The following is a 19,901-nucleotide window of genomic DNA, read 5'->3' on the forward strand; positions in this document are numbered from 1 at the left end:
CAGGAAATTGTAGGCTGTGTGAGCTCCATGGGCATCTCTCTACTTGTTATTTTTATATTTTATTTTTATAAAGTATCTGCTTGAAATTTTGATCATATAAACCGAATAAAATATCATTTAAAAAATAGTTCTTTCAGTCAACTGAAACAGTTTTCCATCCTATAATAAATGCCCCCGATGTTGGAAGCTTCTTGGAAGTTCTTCCTCTTCTCTACCACTTGTTGTGGAAGTAGATGAAGCAGAGAGCGGCAGCCAATACAAATCCAGAGATCACCAGTCGTATTATATTCTGCACCGTGTAATCTGAGGAGATAATCAGAGGATACATGGTCAAAATAAAATATAAATCCGGTATAGAAATGATCTTCATTCTTTGACGTTGACCTACTAATGGAGTAGAGGCTGTTGACCTTGCAAAGTCAATCTTCCCTAATTTAATGTTCACATATTTAATGAGGTGAAGCTGTGCTTAATAGAAATTGGGTGGAGAGTATGTGTCTGTCTATAAAATTCTGGCACCATCCCCTAAAGTTACGAAATGGGTAAATGTATCAAGTCTGTCACAATAGACGAGACAAGCGGGAATTTTAAAATTTGTGCCCAAAAACCTCAACAAAGAATAGCTAAAAAGTATATAAATTTTATTAAATAATACACAAAAATAATTTTTTAAAAAAACAACCACCTATGTGTGACATATCATAAGTGTTACACATGGGAATACACATCATACAGTTGGATGGATCGACGTGTTTCGCTCACGGAGTGAGCTTCTTCAGGATTCAGATGTGTTTACAATCTTCATGGTATATGCCTTATAATAAGTAAACAACATGGTATAAATGTCAATACAACATATCAATTTCAGTCAACACATAACTATATAATATACCATCATACATGTTAGATACATCAACAGTGAGGGGAGCAAAGAGAGAACAAGCTAAGTCTAGAAGGATATTAAAATAAAAATAAAAAAGGGGGGGAGGGAATAAATGTTGGAGACCTAAATGGAGCAAACCATTGGAGGGGGGGGGGAGCAGAAGACAAAGGGATAAAAATGGGAGAAGCCAAACCAGGTCATAACCTTACCCTGAATAAGGTTAGATCAATAGATGCCTTGAACGAAAAGGTGTCTTCAATATAGATTGACTATGGCTGTTACATGTGGATAAGGAAAATAGGTGGGGAACCCCCTGAAAGACGACGATATATTGAATATCCACAAACTAATGTCTATCAGATTGATACGTTGTATTGCCATTTACACCATGTTGTTTACTTATTATAAGGCATCTACCATGAAGATTGTTAATACATCTAGATCCTGAAGAAGCTCACTTCGTGAGTGAAACGCGTCGATCCATCCAACTGTATGATGTGTATCCCCATGTGTAACACTGATATGTCACACATAAGTGGTTGTTTTTTAAAAAAAATATTTTTGTGTATTATTTAATAACATTTAAATAACTTTTAGCTATTCTTTGCTGAGGATTTTGGGCACAACATTTTAAAATCCCCGCTTGTCTCGTCTGAAGCTGTGCTTTTTTTTGGCCGAACCTTAGGATAAATTTCTCCCCCACCCCCATCCTTCCCCTTTCACCCATTCATTTTTTAGAAAAATGTATACAAATAAAATAAAGACTTTTTTCTCACCAAACTCCACCATTTATGTTCCTCACCGCCCCTAGCTCCTGGAGTGACAACTGGTGGATCCAGAGGTGCAGTCTGAGCTAATGCCGAATGGTCCCCTTATATATTCAGTAATTACAGAAAATGTCAACTCCAGCCCAATAATACATTTCAATTATTTTACAGCAAAATATTTTTTCAGCTAAATCCCTCCACTCATCCCTACACATGATTGGATATTCAAAGTAAACACAAGATCACCTTATTCTTTAATACAAGGTGAGAATTCTTTACTCTTTTAATAAATGAGTTTCTTTGCTTGCAAAGCATACAGGCAGAGCAGGATTTATAAGGGGGCAAAGGGGAAAATTGCCCCCTGGGCCCCCCTACCTGGGCCCCCCTTCTACTTTATAAAAAAAAAACTAGATAAAAAATGAGTTTTATTATTAAAAAAATGAACAGTGTGTGTGGGTGTCAGGATACGGAGAAGTTAGAGGCAAAGAAAAGGATGAGGGCTTCTGGCAGATGTTTTACATTTCAACTTCTCATATTTTACTTTTTGAGATGTTCCTTTTGACATGACTGCGATGTGGAATTTATTGCCCTGTTCATGAGAGACAAGTGGGCTAAGAAGGGAGAAGTTTGAAAAATGTTGGAAAATGCCAAGCAACAGCCCCGACCCCATTGTGTGGGAATGAAGGCAGTGAGGAAGATGTGAGAGAAGGTCAAGGGGTGAATTCGACACTCTGAGATGTTGAATTGGGTAAAACTTTGTTAGCAAATTTCACCCAAATATATGAGATTGTTTGAATTCGGGAAAGACCTAGGCTTTATTATTTCAGGTCACCTCTTTTATGTGTCATGTAATTTAATCTCTATGTGGAGCCCCCCAACGTGAAGTGCCCTGGACCCCCTGAGATCTAAATCTGGCACTGCATATAGGACTTTACATTTAAAATGCTTTGAAGCACTATGAATGAATGTGTAACCTTTACCTCAAAAGTTTCCCAGGCCCCATCAGTTCAGCAGGGGGGGGGGCGGAGAGAGGACTATATAATCACTTTGGGGCATAGGTGGAGTAATCCTCCAGGCTGTGGCACCTGACAATAAACTAAAGTTCCGGTCTCTTCTCCTGTATCAATCAGCTGGGAAAGACCAGAATTATGATGTAAATGTTTGCATGTTTGCAGCTGAGGATTACTTCACCTGATCTCAAAAGTAATTAAAGAGTCTCTTCCCGTCCCCCATCCCCCTGCTGAACTGATTATCCCATGGGACAGAGAGGGGACTATTTAAAGAGGATTGCACAGTGTACATTACATTCATACACCTGACTTCTGCACCCTGTACATTATATACTCCTGACCCCTGTACATTATATACTCCTGACCCCTGTACATTACATACATCTGACCCCTGTACATTACATACTCCTGACATCTATATATTACATACTCCTGACCCCTGTACATTACATTCTCCTTACCCCTGTACATTATATACTCCTGACCCCTGTGCATTACATACTCCTGACCTCTGTACATTACATACATCTGACCCCTGTACATTACATACTCCTTACATATATACATTACATACTCCTGACCCCTGTACATTACATACATCTTACCCCTGTACATTACATACTCCTTACATCTATACATTACATACTCCTGACCCCTGTACATTACATACTCTTGACCCCTGTACATTACATACATCTGACCTCTGTACATTACATACTCCTGACCTTAATACATTACATACTTCTGACCCCTGAACTCTGTACATTACATACATCTGACCTCTGTACATTATATACTCCTGACCTCTATACATACATACTCCTGACCCCTGTACATTGCATACATTTGACCCCTGTACATTACATACTCCTTACATCTATACATTACATACTCCTGACCCCTGTACATTATATACTCTTGACCCCTGTACATTACATACATCTGATCTCTGTAAGTTTTATTCTCCTGACCTCAATACATTACATACTTCGGACCCCTGAACTCTGTACATTACATACATCTGACCTCTGTACATTATATACTCCTGACCTCTATACACTACATACTCCTGACCCCTGTACATTACATACATCTGACCTCTGTACATTATATACTCCTGACCTCTATACACTACATACTCCTGACCCCTGTACATTACATACATCTGACCCCTGTACATTACATACTCCTTACATCTATACTTTACATACTCCTGACCCCTGTACATTACATACATCTGACCCCTGTACATTGCATACATCTGACCCCTGTACATTACATACTGCTTACATCTATACATTACATACTCCTGACCCCTGTACATTACATACTCTTGACCCCTGTACATTATATACTCCTGACCCCTGTACATTACATACTCCTGACCTCTGTACATTACATACATCTGACCCCTGTACATTATATACTCCTTACGTCTATACATTACATACTCCTGACCCCTGTACATTACATACATCTGACCCCTGTACATTACATACATCTGACCCCTGTACATTACATACTCCTTACATCTATACATTAAATACTCCTGACCCCTGTACATTACATACTCTTGACCCCTGCACATTACATACATCTGACCTCTGTACATTACATACTCCTGACCTCTATACATTACATACTCCTGACCCCTGTACATTACATACTCTTGACCCCTGCACATTACATACATCTGACCTCTGTACATTACATACTCCTGACCTCTATACATTACATACTTCTGACCCCTGAACTCTGTACATTACATACATCTGACCTCTATACATTATATACTCCTGACCTCTATACATTACATACTCCTGACCCCTGTACATTACATACATCTGACCCCTGTACATTACATACTCCTTACATCTATACATTACATACTCCTGACCCCTGTACATTACATACATCTGACCCCTGTACATTGCATACATCTGACCCCTGTACATTACATACTCCTTACATCTATACATTACATACTCCTGACCCCTGTACATCACATACTCTTGACCCCTGAACATTACATACATCTGACCTCTGTACATTTTATTCTCCTGACCTCAATACATTACATACTTCTGACCCCTGAACTCTGTACATTACATACATCTGACCTCTGTACATTACATACTCCTGACCTCAATACATTACATACTTCTGACCCCTGAACTCTGTACATTACATACATCTGACCTCTGTACTAGGGATGATCAAACAGTTCGGGTCGACCATCGGTTCGACCCGAACATTGGCTGTTCAAAATTCGGCCGAATTCCGAACTTTTTGCGGTAAAAGTTCGGAATTCGGCCACCAGAACCGTCCAAAATGCAATGGGACAGGAACTGGGCTTTAAAAGCCCGTGATTGGCCCAGAAACATCAGTAAAAGCAGATTGGAGTGACTAGGGGGTCCAGAGGCCAATCAAGAGTGGATACGCCCCCCATACACCCCCCAGTATATAACATAGCCCCACCAAATCTCTAGCACTGTAATAGAGAGGCTGTGCAATAGAGTGGAAGCATTTCTTTTACTCCTGCTGCTCAAGTGTCATTTTGCAATTATTAGTGTGAGGAAAGGGATATGCAGTGTAGTTAGGGTACTATATACCACTATAGTTAGATTCAATAATCTAGTTTCTGTAGGGAAAGTGTTAAGTGTCAGGGTGACCGTAGTGTAGTTTAGGGTGAACTGACTCTGACTGCTATGCCAGGGTGACCGAACTCATCCATGACAGGGTGACCACCAGAGAAAAAAGATAATTTTTCTTAGAATTTCAGTAGCGCAGGGATGGGGCTCTGCTCCTTTCACACCTGGGCATTTTTGTTGCAGGCGTTTATTGGGTATTTTCTGGGCGTCTTTGGAGGCAGGCATGACATCTGAACTTCTGTATAGGGGTATATATACACACACACATATATATATATATATATATATATATATATATATATATATATATATATATATATATATATATATACACACATACACACATATAGGTGTGAAAGGAGCGGAACCCCATCCCTGCGCTACTGAAGGGATGGGGTTCCGCTCCTTTCACACCTATATGTGTGTATGTGATGTGTATATATATATATATATATATATATATATATATATATATATGTGTGTGTGTATATATATACCCCTATACAGAAGTTCAGATGTCATACCTGCCTCCAAAGACGCCCAAAAAATGCCCAATAAACGCCTGAAACAAAAACGCCCAGGTGTGAAAGAAGCGGAACCCCATCCCTGCACTACTAAAAATTCTAAGAAAAATTATCTTTTTTTTCTGGTTCTGGACATGCTACAGAGCTGAAACTTCACAGGTACAATTTTTAGACTCCCCAGACACTAAATCAAAAGAAATCTCTTTTTTTTTTTTCAATAATTTTTTCAATAATTGGCTCTCTATCAAAAACGAACATTTTTAACCTCCCTGGTGGTATGATTATGTCAGGAATTCTGTACCAAAAGCGGTACAATTTTTTGCATGGAAATTTGGCGTTATGTATTAAAGGCCTACAATTCTTAGTAAATACTTACTTAAAACTTACCAAAACAAGACTCTAGTAGACATCCCAGGTGTGATAAATTTGAAACACAAACACATGAATTATAATGTAATCAATAATATAATTTTATTCAATAATGCAATGAAAAATAATGAAATTTGTCAAACAAAGAAATTCAATACACATCCTGAGTGTGAAACAGTTTGAAGCATGGAACTAGACAAAGTCCGACGTTGCAATCAGGACAATAGTACCTTGTTTCCTTTCGGACTTTTCTTCCATTGCCATCCTTCTTAGAACAGCAAACGACGCACATCCTGGTAGGCGCTAACTTTCTTGGGGTGGGCGGTACAAAGTCTACAAAATGACGAACTGTCAGGCGTTCTAGATAGCCAACGTCAACAGCGCATCGTCCGGGTCTGTTAGCAGGACTGATGGCGTTGGGTGGTTGACGAAAATCTGCTCAGCCACCTTCCAGATAAAGTCCGAATGAACAAGAGGTATGGTAGTGTTTGCTTTGTAAAGGATATAGGCGTTCCAAAGGCATTGTTCAAGGAGATGCCTGAAAATCTTTTTGTAGTACTTTTTTTGTTGTTTCCGCATCGCCAGGTAAAATGTAATTGCCTGATCGGCTCGGTCGACACCTCCCATTGTGTGATTATAGTCGATCAAGACTTGCGGCTTCAGCACATCTTTTCCGTGTTTTGTGCAGACCATGGCAGTGGAGGTGCTGTGCACGGTGCTCATGAGACACATGTCATTTTTGTCTCGCCACCGCATTGCCATCATTTTACCCTTTTGAAAGGCAACCATCTCTCCTTTTTTTAGCTTTTTCCTGCTAAACATTGATGGCATGTCACGCCGGTTTGGCCTAACAGTACCATACCCATCTGTTTTGTTTAGGAGCAAAACCTCATAAAGTTCCTGGAGAGGTGTAAAAATTGTCCGTTGTCACGCAATATCCCTGGTTCAGCAGCGGGTCCAGCAGTGAAAGGACAGAGGATGTGGCCATCCCATAGCAGCTGTACTTGGGATTGAACTTTGTACCTTTCCCGGTGTAAATGATAGCATTCCATATATATCCTGTGGACGACTCACAGAGCATATAAAATTTGATCCCGAACCGTGCTCTTTTGGATGCAATAAATTGTATCCAGCTCAGGCATCCCTTGTAGGCCATCAGACTTTCGTCCACACTGACATCCTTGTCTGACACATAGGTCCGCTGGAAGTTGGTGACAATCATTAGGCACACCTCCCAGATTTTTTTGAGTTTGGGCGCCGGATACGTGGCCTCATCAAACTCTTCGTTGTTGGCGAAATGTAAATTTTTCATGATGAGTGAAAAACGATATTCGGACATCACTGTGCCAAAAAATGGAGTGGCCAGTATCTTATTGGTGGTCCAATACCATTTCTGGAGCGCTTTCCCCACCACCCCCTGAAGGATGATGAGTCCCAGAAACTGCCAGATGTCCTCTTTACTGACCGGTTCCCATTTTCTGGATCGGGAAAATCTGGCACGCAGCCTAGCGGATTGCTGCTCATGGTAGCGGTTGGTTTCTGTGACGAATCGATTTTTAAAATTACCTCCTCAGTAAGAAATCATTTCAGATACGCCAGAGGGTTGTCACTCTTCACATCAACCTTCATCCCAGGAGATCCAGTGAATCGGAATCTCGGGGGCGCTGCCTGGTCCGCATCGCTGTTTAGAGGGCACCAAGTGCGCACACCACTTAGGTTAGGTGCGGGATCATCGGCGTCACTTTCTGGATCAGTGTCGGTGTCAGAGTCAGATGACAAATCTCCCCACAACTCACTGTCACTCTGTTTTGCGAGCAGCTCCTTTTCGCTGTTGCAGTCACTCATCTGATCCAAAAGCGCATATGTAGGACAGCGCTTTTTTGATGCCCTTTTTAAATGATTTTATTTCTCACAAATGACAATGGCAAGGGGCACTGAAAGGGCACTGTGTCTTTTACCAAAGTGATACAGTGTAATCCTCTCAGATTACACTGTATCACCTCCTTTGTATGTGTTTATGTTTGGTGCAACTTTGAATTTCCCTCCCTAGTTCCGCTCCCATGCAGCATTGCTGCTGCAGGGAACGGAACCAGGAAGTCCTCATACCGACAGACGAGCGGCAGGGATCTCGGCTGGCGATCACAGCAATGGAAGATCATCGCTGGATCGCCAGGAGAAGGTAAGGAACCCCGCTGCAAGCTCTGCACATCTACCCCGAGCGTGACTCGGGGATACCGATAATAGCAGGGAAAATCCACCCGAGTCACACTCGGGGATACCGCTAAGCCGGCTAAGAACTTTTTTTTGTGTGATTAATAGTCCCTGGGGCATGACCCAGAACCCTAGGCACTTTTTAGGGGCATTTATTGGGTTTTAGGGCTTCAAAATTGTGTTTTTTGATTCCAGAAGTTCGGGTCCCATTGATTTCAAAGGGGTTCTGGAATCCGAACCGAACTTTCGGGAAGTTCGGGTGTTCTGGTCGAACCAAACTTTTCAAAAGTTCGATCATCCCTACTCTGTACATTACATACTCCTGACCTCTATACATTACATACTCCTGACCCCTGTACATTACATACATCTGACCCCTGTACATTACATACTCCTGACCCCTGTACATTACATACTCCTGACCCCTGTACATTACATACATCTGACCCCTGTACATTACATACATCTGACCCCTGTACATTACATATTCCTGGCCCCTGTACATTACATACTCCTGACCCCTGTACATTACATACTCCTGACCCCTGTACATTACATACATCTGACCCCTGTACATTACATACATCTGACCCCTGTACATTACATACATCTGACCCCTGTACATTACATATTCCTGGCCCCTGTATATTTCATACTCCAAACCCCTGAACTCTGTGCATTACCCACTGCTGATACCTGTGTATGTTACATACTCCAGGTGTACTCTACATTACATATATCTGACACCTGTACACTGTAGGGAGGATCAGATTGTAAGGCCCTCCCACTGTTAACCCCATTTTTTATACTCACAATTCAGCCCCAATGATTTCTAATGGCAGCACTCATTATATAGAGGTAATATGTGATGGAACAAGATGCTGGTTTAATGTTATGTGCTCACCATTTATCTGGATATAGATCCCATCACTCATCTTCCTTACAGTGTCAGACGCCGTCCTCACTTCACAGGTATATTTCCCAGAATCCTCCAGCTGAGCTGACCCCACTCTGTATGTATCAGATACAGTGTATCCCCGCACAGTCCGTCCATCTCTGTAGAAGGCAAAGTGCAGCTCTGTGCCCCCTCTGAGTGGATCCAGTCTGGTGTCACATCTCACCGTCATTTCATCATCTTCTATTACCCTGGACGGGGTCTTTTTTATTTTCGGAGTGGAGAAGAGCTCTAGAAGAGAAAATCATGACATTGGCAAATTTCTGGAGACAGGTTTCTATTTTCTTGATGAAATTCTAAGTTTTTATCTGCTGACTCTTGGGGTATCTATTGTTGAGACCTCTATTGGTGAGCTTAGTTCTCCAATCTGTACACCTGCTGTGCCCATTATGAGGGGTTCCCACCATCCCTGTGCTGAGTTACTTGGTCTGTACACCTGATGTGCCCATTATGAGGGCTTCCCACTACCCATGTGCTCAGTTCCCGGGTCTATAAACCTGCTGTACCCATTATGAGGGGTTCCCACCATCCCTGTGCTGAGTTCCCAGGTCTATACACCTGCTGTACCCATTATGAGGGGTTCCCACCATCCCTGTGCTGGGTTCCCAGGTCTATACACCTGCTGTGCCCATTATGAGGGGTTCCCACCATCCCTGTGCTGAGTTCCCGGGTCTGTACACCCGATGTGCCCATTATGAGGGGTTCCCACCATCCCTGTGCTGAGTTCTAGGGTCTGTACACCTGCTGTGCCCATTATGAGGGGTTCCCACCATCCCTGTGCTGAGTTACTTGGTCTGTACACCTGATGTGCCCATTATGAGGGCTTCCCACTACCCATGTGCTCAGTTCCCGGGTCTATACACCTGCTGTACCCATTATGAGGGGTTAATTTTGTTTATTGAAAAATCTTACAAACAACAACTTATATACAATAAAACCATAATAAATAAATTAATAAATAACATATTTACAAAATAATTAAATATAACGATACAAAACCAAAAACCAAGCAAGAACATAATATATAAACCAAATTGCGCACAGCATAAACCCTACGAGAGAGCCAGACTAAGGAACTTCACCGTCACCATGCATGTAGCCTTTTATCAAAAATATATTTTATCTGAAAATCTAGGGGAGTGAAGCAAGGACAGAAAGAAAAGCCGCACACCCCGAGATCAACAGGCAGCAGCTACAGAGTCCTGATATTCCTCCACGCCTTTATCCAGGCCTCCTGCTGCCACCTGTCTTTCTCAAGACCCCGAATCTTCCCAACCTCACCCAGAATGTTCTGCACCACCACCTCAACAGGGAGGATTTTACTCCTTAAGGATACCTGGCACCGTGCACTCCACGTGAAATAACGGACTACTAGACTAACTAAAAAAAGTGTTTCCAAATCATAATCCCGGTGAGTCTGGAATGCCCCATACACCCACTCTGCATAACTCATATGGGGGAGGAAGGGTACACTCAGAGCCCTCCCTACCCTCTTGTACACCTCTATATTAAAAGGGCACTGAAGCAGAAAATGATCCATGGACTCCACCGCTCCTCCACACTCTACTCTCGGGCAGCCCCGATCACTCACAGAAAGAAACTTCAGGTTGCCCTTCACATATAGTTTTCCATGGAAAGCGAGCCAAGCCTGATCCCTAAACTTCATTGGGATTCTCTCCAAATTAATCAAACGCAAGCCCTCCCTCAAAACCAGGCTTGGGCAATCCCTTAAGGCCAGTGGTTCACAAAAAACAGAGCTCATGATCCGCTTCCCAAGAAGTTTCCTTGGAAGAGATCTGATCTCCCCTGCTGTTACTTGCCACTGCCGAAGTATTTTCAAACACGGGGCAACATAAGTCGGGAGCTTATCATGCTTGACCCTCAGGCTTTTCACTGGCCCACCATTTTCCCAGTTTCGCAGAAAGGGCCTAAACCAGGACTGGAAAATACCCACCCACCCAGGCGGTCTCTCTGCCAACATGTTACCAAGGTTGTACTTTACAAACATCAGAGAGAAAAAGACTACAGGGTTGATCATTCCTAGACCACCCTCCCGCCTAGGAAGATAAGTCACACTCCTTTTGACAAGGTTTATTCTGTTCCCCCATAACAGCTGGAAGAAACAACTATAGATCCTGGTATAGAGAGACACTGGCAAAACGCAGACAAAACTGACATACAGAAAAATTGGAATCAGGTAACCTTTGATCAGATCAACCTTTTCCCTTAAGGAAAACCGCCAACTTTTCCAGCTCGCCACCTTGGCATTGGCATTCTCCAGCCTGCTCACCCAATTTGCATGACCATAGTCACCTGGGCCAAATTCAATGCCTAGAACTCTAATTTTTTGTTGGGGCTCCGGGAAGTCATCCGGGAGAACAAAGCTCTCACCTTCCACGCCCATCCAGAAAGCTTCACACTTGTCCTGGTTGACCTTTGAACCTGATGCTTCCGCATACAGCCTTGTCACTGAGACCACCTCCTGCGCTTCCCCAGTCCCAGAGACAAAAACAGAAACGTCATCAGCATAAGCCACAACCTTCAAAGGAGGCTCACCAGCGATGCCCAAAGGTACCCCACACAATGGTCCACTCTCTAGCCTTCTAATGAAGGGGTCGATTGCAAACGCATATAGCAGAGGACTCAAAGGACACCCCTGACGCACACCTGAGCCAACCACAAAGGGCTGCCCAACCCAACCATTAACCAGAGGAAAGCTTTCAGCCCCTTTGTACAAAATCTTGAGCCAATCAATGAAACCCCCCTCCAGGCCATACTTGCCAAGAAGGAGCCATAGGTACTCATGATTAACCCTATCAAAGGCCTTAGCCTGATCCAATGTCAGCAGATATTTACCCCAACCAGCAGCCCTACAACGCTCCAAGGCCTCCCGGACAGCTAACACAGCTGAGAAAGTGCTTCTACCCTGGACCGAGCAGTGCTGGTGATGGGATAACAAATCGCCTGCCACTGATGATAATCGCCAGAAAAAAATCTTTGCCAGTATCTTTCTATCAACATTAAGAAGGCTAATGGGGCGCCAATTCTCAATCATCGAAGGATCTTTGCCCTTTGACAGAAGAACCATTGCAGATTGCCTCATGGAAGGAGGGAGAGAACCCTCATGCAAACAGCCATTAAAAACCTCCGCAAGGTGTGAAGCCAGGATCGTCTTAAAACATTTATAAAATTCGGCTGTCAAACCATCTGGCCCTGGCGTTTTCCTGATGGCTAGTTTATCAATAGCCTGGATCACCTCATCTGCAGTGATTTCCTCTGTCAAATTCATCAAAGGAACAATATTTTCCAGACCTGGTGTAGAGTCCAAAAAACTCAACATCCCTGTCCGATCAAGGTTCTTTCCTCCCAGGAGATCAGCATAGTATGACCTGACGACCTCCAGGATCCCTGACCTAGACTTCGTCAGAGTGCCCATACTGTCCTTCAGGCCATTGACCGTCTTAACTGCTACGCTCTGTTTACAATTCTGGTAAGGGTCAGGCGAATGGTATTTCCCATAGTCCCTTTCCTGAACCAAAGAGGCGTGCCGGTCATATTGATGTCTCCTCAGGAGGAGCTTCACCTCAGAGATCGCCCCAGAATCTCCTCCATTCGAAACAAGGCGGTCCAGTTTCCTCCGCAAACGCTGGTAGGTGATATACTTATCTTGCTGTCTCTTTCTCCCTATGGCCTTGAAAAGCCTAACAGTCCGCTGTTTTATAAGCTCCCACCATTCTGACTTACTGTTGCAAAAGTCTAGGATAGTTACCTGTGCCTGAAAAAATTCCTCAAAGGATTGTCTTACTTCCTCGTCATCCAGGAGGGCTGAATTCAATCTCCAGATACCCCTCCCCCTAGGTGGCACGCCTGAGGCATTCAGAGTCACAGAAAGAATACAGTGATCGGAAAACTCCACTGCCCGACACACAGGTGCCGAAAAAGAAGAGTCCTCCTTTAAAAAAAACCTATCTATCCTACTCTGACTATTACCTCGCTGAAAAGTGAACCCCGTGCTGTCTGGGCAGCGCTTAATGTGCGCATCTACCAGACCTGCTTCCCTAACCATTGCATTCAGGAAAAGGCTGTCATAGCCCAGCTTATCTCTGAAACCTCTCCTGTCTTTAGGCCTAGTAATGGTGTTGAAGTCACCTCCAAAGATAACCTGCTGAGCCGTAAAAAGAAAAGGCTTTATCTTTGTAAAGAGGCATTTCCTGTCCCATTTTGTCTGGGGACCATAGATGTTAATCAGGCGCAGGTCCTGCCCCCTCACAGAGACATCCAAAATCATGCATCTCCCAATCTCTACCTCAATTACCCGTCGGCACGTTACCATACCGGAAAAAAGGACCGCAACCCCGCTGTAAGGCTCGGCCGCAAGAGACCAAAAGGAGGGACCACGCTTCCACTCCTTCTTTGCCAGATGTATATCAGCTAGATTACTGAGATGGGTCTCTTGCAAAAACAAAATGTCAGCATCAAACTCGCTGAGCAAAAATAAGGCCATATGACGAGCACTCACTGATTTTAAGCTGGCAACATTAATGGTTGCCACTTTTAACGGAGTGGGAACTGCCATTAGGATAATTGAGGCAGCCGTTTCTTAGCCTGACTACTCTCTCTCCCTGGAGAACCAGTGCGCTTCAGTGCACCCTGGGACTCATCATCCATGGAAGATTCTGTACTCAACGAGTCCCATTCATTGTCATCATCTGACAGGACCTCAAACTTATTTGTCAAAGGCAAAACCTTAGGACTTTGGGCAACTGAACACCTTTTTTTTTTTCTTTTGCCCTTCTTCCTTTTCTCCTCCAACCATTCCACATCATCCTTGGACAAACTACAAATTACAGTTTCCCCACTCTTACCCTCCGCTTCACCCCCACTCTCCCTTACCTTATCTGCCACCAGGCCAGCCTCTTCACCATTTTCCCCACTCCTCTGCATCCCCTGGTCCCCAATAGAAGCCCTGAAATGTTGAGGGGGTGGGACTGGCACTGCACTTGATGCCCCTGCATCAGCACCTCTTGCGGCCTCTGCAATTTTGGAGGACATAGACACAGAAGGATTGGACACATTCTCGGTAACTGATACATGCAAACGCACAGACTGGGGCGCCACAGATTTGGAAGACACTGACACACTGGGAATTGGCTCAGACTGGGGCACCACAGACTGGGAAGACACAGGCACACTAGGCAAACGCACAGACGGGGGCACCACAGACTGGGAAGACACAGGCACACTAGGCAAACGCACAGACTGGGGCACCACAGACTGGGAAGACACAGGCACATTAGGCAAACGCACAGACTGGGAAGACACAGGCACACTAGGCAAATGCACAGACTGGGAAGACACAGGCACACTGGGCATTGGCACAGACTCAGAGGGAATCGCAGGCACCCTAGCTGCTGAGCTCTGAGCATCCTCCATGTCCAGGCGGAAGAACTCTTTCATGAGTTCGGGCTGGTTATGCATTGCCTCAGGACACTGGCTATAAGGATGCCCAACCGCATTGCACAAGTTGCACCTTATAATGTTGCAATCTTTTGCCAAATGTCCTAAATCCTGACACAGAGAGCATTTCATTACTGGACAGGAGGATGCAAAGTGCCCTTTATCCCCACATTTATTACACAGCTTTGGCTGGCCTGGATAGAATATGGTCAGCCTGTCCCTCCCCAGGAAAGCTGAGGATGGCAGATGCTGGATGACATTATCAATAACCCTCAGTTTTAGCTGCACAGACCATCCCCCCCGTCCATATTCCTCGATCATCCATAATTTTGTGTAAGGGGCTCAGGATGTCTCCATATCTCCTCAGCCATACAGATAAATCCCCTTGTGGAATGGACTCATTGCGCACAAGAATCGTCACCATTTTAATGAGTGGCTGACGTGACACAACTTTGGGGATGAGCCCTCTCCAGTCCGGCAGGCTCCTACACACATGCTCATATTTCTCCCAAAATATGTCCAAAGACTCCGGACGGATAAAGGACAAATCATACTCATAGGAGCCGGTCGGACTGATCAGGGCGAAGATATCTTCGGGTCTAAACCCCATCTGCAAAATCTTATCCACCACAGCTCTCCTATATGGGGGAATACCTTCGCCTTCCCATCTCTGCTGAACCACATTCCTCCTTTTAAAAAGTGAGGAAGATAAACCATTTCCATGTTCCCCCCTACCAGATCCTGTAGCAGCACCAGCATAAGTTTTCCTCCCAGACATACCACCAGTAATTACAGCATTGTCTTTAGACACAGCCACACCTGCTGACAAGGAGCCTGAAACATCCCTTGCAGTCTTTGGAGCAGCAGAGACAACACCCACCCCCTCCCCCTGCTCTGAGCACTCAGCTGCTTTCCTGGGTTCAATCACAGTTGTGTCTACTGCAGAATCCAAAACAGTTGTAGCACTACTGCTACCAGCACCTCCTCCACCATTCTCAGGAACAGCCACTGTATCAGGTCCAGGCAAAGCCTCTGCATTGTCCATGGTGCTTTTCTTTGCAGACTCTTCAACCAGAAGCTTAATGTTATTTTCAGTTTTCCCACCAATTATATTTAAAGTTTTTTCAGCAGGTGCATCAGGTTGCACTGCATGCTGCACAATGTCTATGGGTGTGGGCTGACAGCCCATAGCACTACAACCCTCAGCAAGCACATTGTCATTAAAGTTCACATCACCACTTTGCACACACACTGTACCTGCTTGCTGCGTTGTTACCTCTGCTGTATGATGGCTGATGGCGGGATCAAACTTCCTCCTGGTTTTTTTAGACTTTATGGTGAATCTTCCTTTCTCCACAGGTCTCTCTTTCATAGGGCGAGGAACAGTATCCATCTCCTCATCTGAGGAATCCGCAGAAAAATGAAACTTTCTTCCATCCAGAGGGGTTTCCAGCTCAGCGATGAACTCCAGCATCCCAGTACCCCCCTCAACCTCCTGCTCAGATGTTCCACATTGCTGCTGCAGAGGGAGGGAGACAGAGGCCTCCACCATTGGGGGCTCAGCAGATGTCTGAGGTGTTGAAGAGCTGGGCTCATCCTCCGTGCCCACTTTCTCACTCTCTGCTGACTCTGTCGGTACCTGAAACTCCTCACTGACTGGGTCACTCTCCATGCTGGAAACGACTCCTCTCCTCATACGGCTGAAACGCTCCTCATTCCTGTATTTCTCCTTAAATGCTCCGCTATTTTCCTTCAGAGAGCTCACCAACTCTTTCTGCTTCTTCAAAGCTTGCTCCAAGTCCTTCAATTCAGGCCTCAGAGCCGGTCTCTTCTTGCTGTAGAGTTTGGCACAAAACAGCTTTTTCTTTTTAAATTCAGCTTTTAAAGATGCCAATTTCTCCTCCTCTTTCTCAATCCGTGTCAGCTTGTCCACAATCCTCCGTCTAAAGGTAGACAGGGATTCACCCCTCCTTGGGCCAAGCTCCATGTCTTCCATAGACTGAGGCCTAGTCTCAGGCCTATCCAGGGGGCCCCCGCCAGGGTCCTCCCCAGGATCCAGCATCCCTCCTGGGGCAGAGAAGCAACTCTAGCCCCTGGCTTCTGGAAGCACACCAGCTAAGGAACCAGCAACCTCACACCTCGCTGTCAGGGAGTGGAAAGGCAGTTTCCCACCATCCCTGTGCTGAGTTCCCAGGTCTATACACCTGCTGTACCCATTATGAGGGGTTCCCACCATCCCTGTGCTGAGTTCCCAGGTCTATACACCTGCTGTGCCCATTATGAGGGGTTCCCACCATCCCTGTGCTGAGTTCCCCGGTCTGTACACCCGATGTGCCCATTATGAGGGGTTCCCACCATCCCTGTGCTGAGTTCTAGGGTCTGTACACCTGCTGTGCCCATTATGAGGGGTTCCCACCATCCCTGTGCTGAGTTCCCAAGTCAACAATGGGGCATTAATCCTCCCATTATAACCAATGATGGGGCACCATTCCCCCTACTGACACCATCAATCTGGCACTATTCCCCCCATTATAACCAATGATGGGGCACTGATTCTGGGGCATTTTTTACTCCCATTGACGCATTTATAAACATTTAGGCTTATCAAGTGTTTTTTCAGTCAAAACGCTCGTCTCCTGAACACACAAGTAATGTTTTTTTGCCTCTAAACTCCTGTAAATGTCTATGTGTGCATGAACACCGAGGTCACCATGGAGGGGCAGCGAGAGGCAAAGAAAAACAAAATGTCAGATGCCTGTAAAACAGATGTTTTTTAGCTCAAGTGTGCATAGGGCCCAAAATGTTATCCCTGTCCCATCCAATGTCCCTACAGATCCCTACACTGAGCTCTTTCCACTATATCCATCCATCCCCAGATCCCCGTACCATCCCCAGGATGTGTTGTAAGGACTCACCTTTCACAGAGACTGAGAATTCATCTGAGAACTCAGGGTAATCAGATCTACCAGGAAATACTATCCATTTAGTACATTTATAATATCCGGCTGATTTAAGTTCTACTTTGTGAATACGAAACTCAGAGTTCGGGAATTGTGATTTTATCTCTTCATTATTCTTGAAAAATCTTGGTGGAAAGCTAGTATAATCTTTTCTATGATGACATCTCAGAGTCAGGGGGTCTCCTTCATAAATAGCAGATGGAGGTCTCTGCAGGATGACATAACCTGAGAAAAGAAATAATATTATATTTACAGACCTCATATAATGGAATTATGGAGATGAGGAGATAACTCACGGCGTGTAACATTTAGTGTGACGGGATCACTGATATCACCGGCACTGATCCGGCACTGGTAATCTCCTCTGTCCTGCATACCAGAAGATGTTCTGTGAAGGATCTGTTGATCTCCAGTTATTGGTTGGTTATCTTTGTACCATTGATAGGTCCGGGACTTCTCTGGTACAGTAGACGGCACATTACATGTTAGAGTCACATTGTCATAGTATAGAATATTCCCCCAGCTGGGTGTGAAGGTCACCACCGGTCTGATGGCCTCTCCTATAGAAGAGAGAAGAGATCACACATAACCACATACACAGCACAACGTTCATCAATGAAATCATATAGATGAGAGAAAACATTCACTTTACAATCCAGAAAGACAAAGAAAATCATTACCAACCTATAAATAGGAGAAAAAGAACCCGGCAGTGAGGTAAGTTCTGGAGGACGATAAACCCGACACTCACACATTGGGTGAGCAGGCATCCAACACACCCAGCCAGGGCCGCTGATAGGGGGGGACCACCAGCCCTCTTGTAGGGGGCCCGAGCACACATGGGGGGCCCACACAGAGAGGGGGATTAATGATGGACAACAAATACAGAAATCTTCCTCCGGCACCTGAATCTGATCTGTCCCTCTCCCTGCTATCAGCTTTTATCTGTTGATAAAGAGACAGTTGTCCCTCACTAATCCCCCTCCCTTGTGTGGGCCCCCCTCCCAGCACTTATCTCTGCTCAGGAGTTTATTTGTAAATTGTAAATATATGTAGATAGCTTCAAGGTAATATGTTACCATAATCCCGTCATAAATTTAAAAGAAAGAACCCCCTTTGCTTGGTGGGACTTTAGAGGTAACAGTAGAAATCTCTCAGGAGAAAAGGTTTAATTATGTAAAAGGTGAAATTTATTTTGAAGAAAGAATATAAATGCTGAAAACATCATCATATCCACAATAGCATATAATCATTGACTTTGAACTATCATATAGTGATACAATACAATCACAGGTGAAAAGCAGAATCCTACGCGTTTCAAAACGTTGTCAAATACAAAACTCTTCCTCAGGTAATCTGCATATATTCATGAAAAGCATAATTGAATGTAAGTTACAAGTCCCAGGAAAGGACAAACACTTATTCATTTTACAATAGTGGTTTACATTGAAACAAGCAACTATGCAGCTGCGACACATCTTACCCCAAATGTACCTTGGAAATCTCTCTCGGCCCTCCAGTGATGCCACCAAACCCCCTCCCATGAAGTACCACCCCGTAGGGAAAGAGAATCCCCCAACATACAAAAGCCAAAACTGGAGGGAAGAAGAAATAAAGAAGAAAATAGTCAATAAAAGAACCCCTAGATGAATTGCCAGTTATGTTGAGGCCACATACCTGCAAAAGATAGAACCCCATAGGATTACCCTTCAGGGGATACAATGATTCTCCCAAAAGTCGAGAGCTAGAGTCAGGTGTGTTCCATTAAGAATTATTCTTCACCTGAAAATAGTGAGTGTGTTTTATAATTATCAAGTGAACTGGGGTAATGTGTTGATAATTATTTGCACAATAAAGATAAGTATACAAAGAAATTCACCTGTTATGATGATTTTCAGTATAGACAGAGAAAGAGTTTTTATTAAAAGTTCCAAGAGGTTACCCTCCGATGTATATATCTCCCGGACCTACTATATTGTTGATCTGTTGAAGGAGAGGAAAGGAAAGAATGGGGGAAGAGGAGGTACACCATGAGCCCTTTTGAATGAAGGTGGTACATGGACAATTCTGGATTTCTCATATTTAATGTGTCTTACCTTCCTGCTCTATCAGAA

General features: G+C 44.2%; 1 protein-coding gene and 1 long non-coding RNA gene across 2 annotated transcripts in view; both read right to left on the reverse strand.

The window, feature by feature from the left end:
* The window catches only part of LOC309543167, a 36,911-nt gene that overhangs the window by 1,977 nt on the left and 15,033 nt on the right, over window positions 1-19,901 (reverse strand). The gene's annotated exons all lie outside the window — the stretch shown is intronic.
* LOC309543160 (high affinity immunoglobulin gamma Fc receptor I-like) lies at window positions 90-18,341 on the reverse strand. Its single transcript, XM_082242548.1, has 4 exons — window positions 18,084-18,341; window positions 17,743-18,012; window positions 9,320-9,601; window positions 90-303 (listed from the first exon to the last, which is right to left on the reverse strand). The coding sequence occupies exons 1-4, from the start codon at window positions 18,160-18,162 to the stop codon at window positions 212-214; spliced, it is 723 nt and encodes a 240-aa protein (XP_082098674.1). The 5' UTR covers window positions 18,163-18,341; the 3' UTR covers window positions 90-211.

Source organism: Pelophylax lessonae, assembly GCF_965119305.1.
Source record: "Pelophylax lessonae genome assembly, chromosome: 13".
Taxonomy (NCBI): Eukaryota; Metazoa; Chordata; class Amphibia; order Anura; family Ranidae; genus Pelophylax; species Pelophylax lessonae.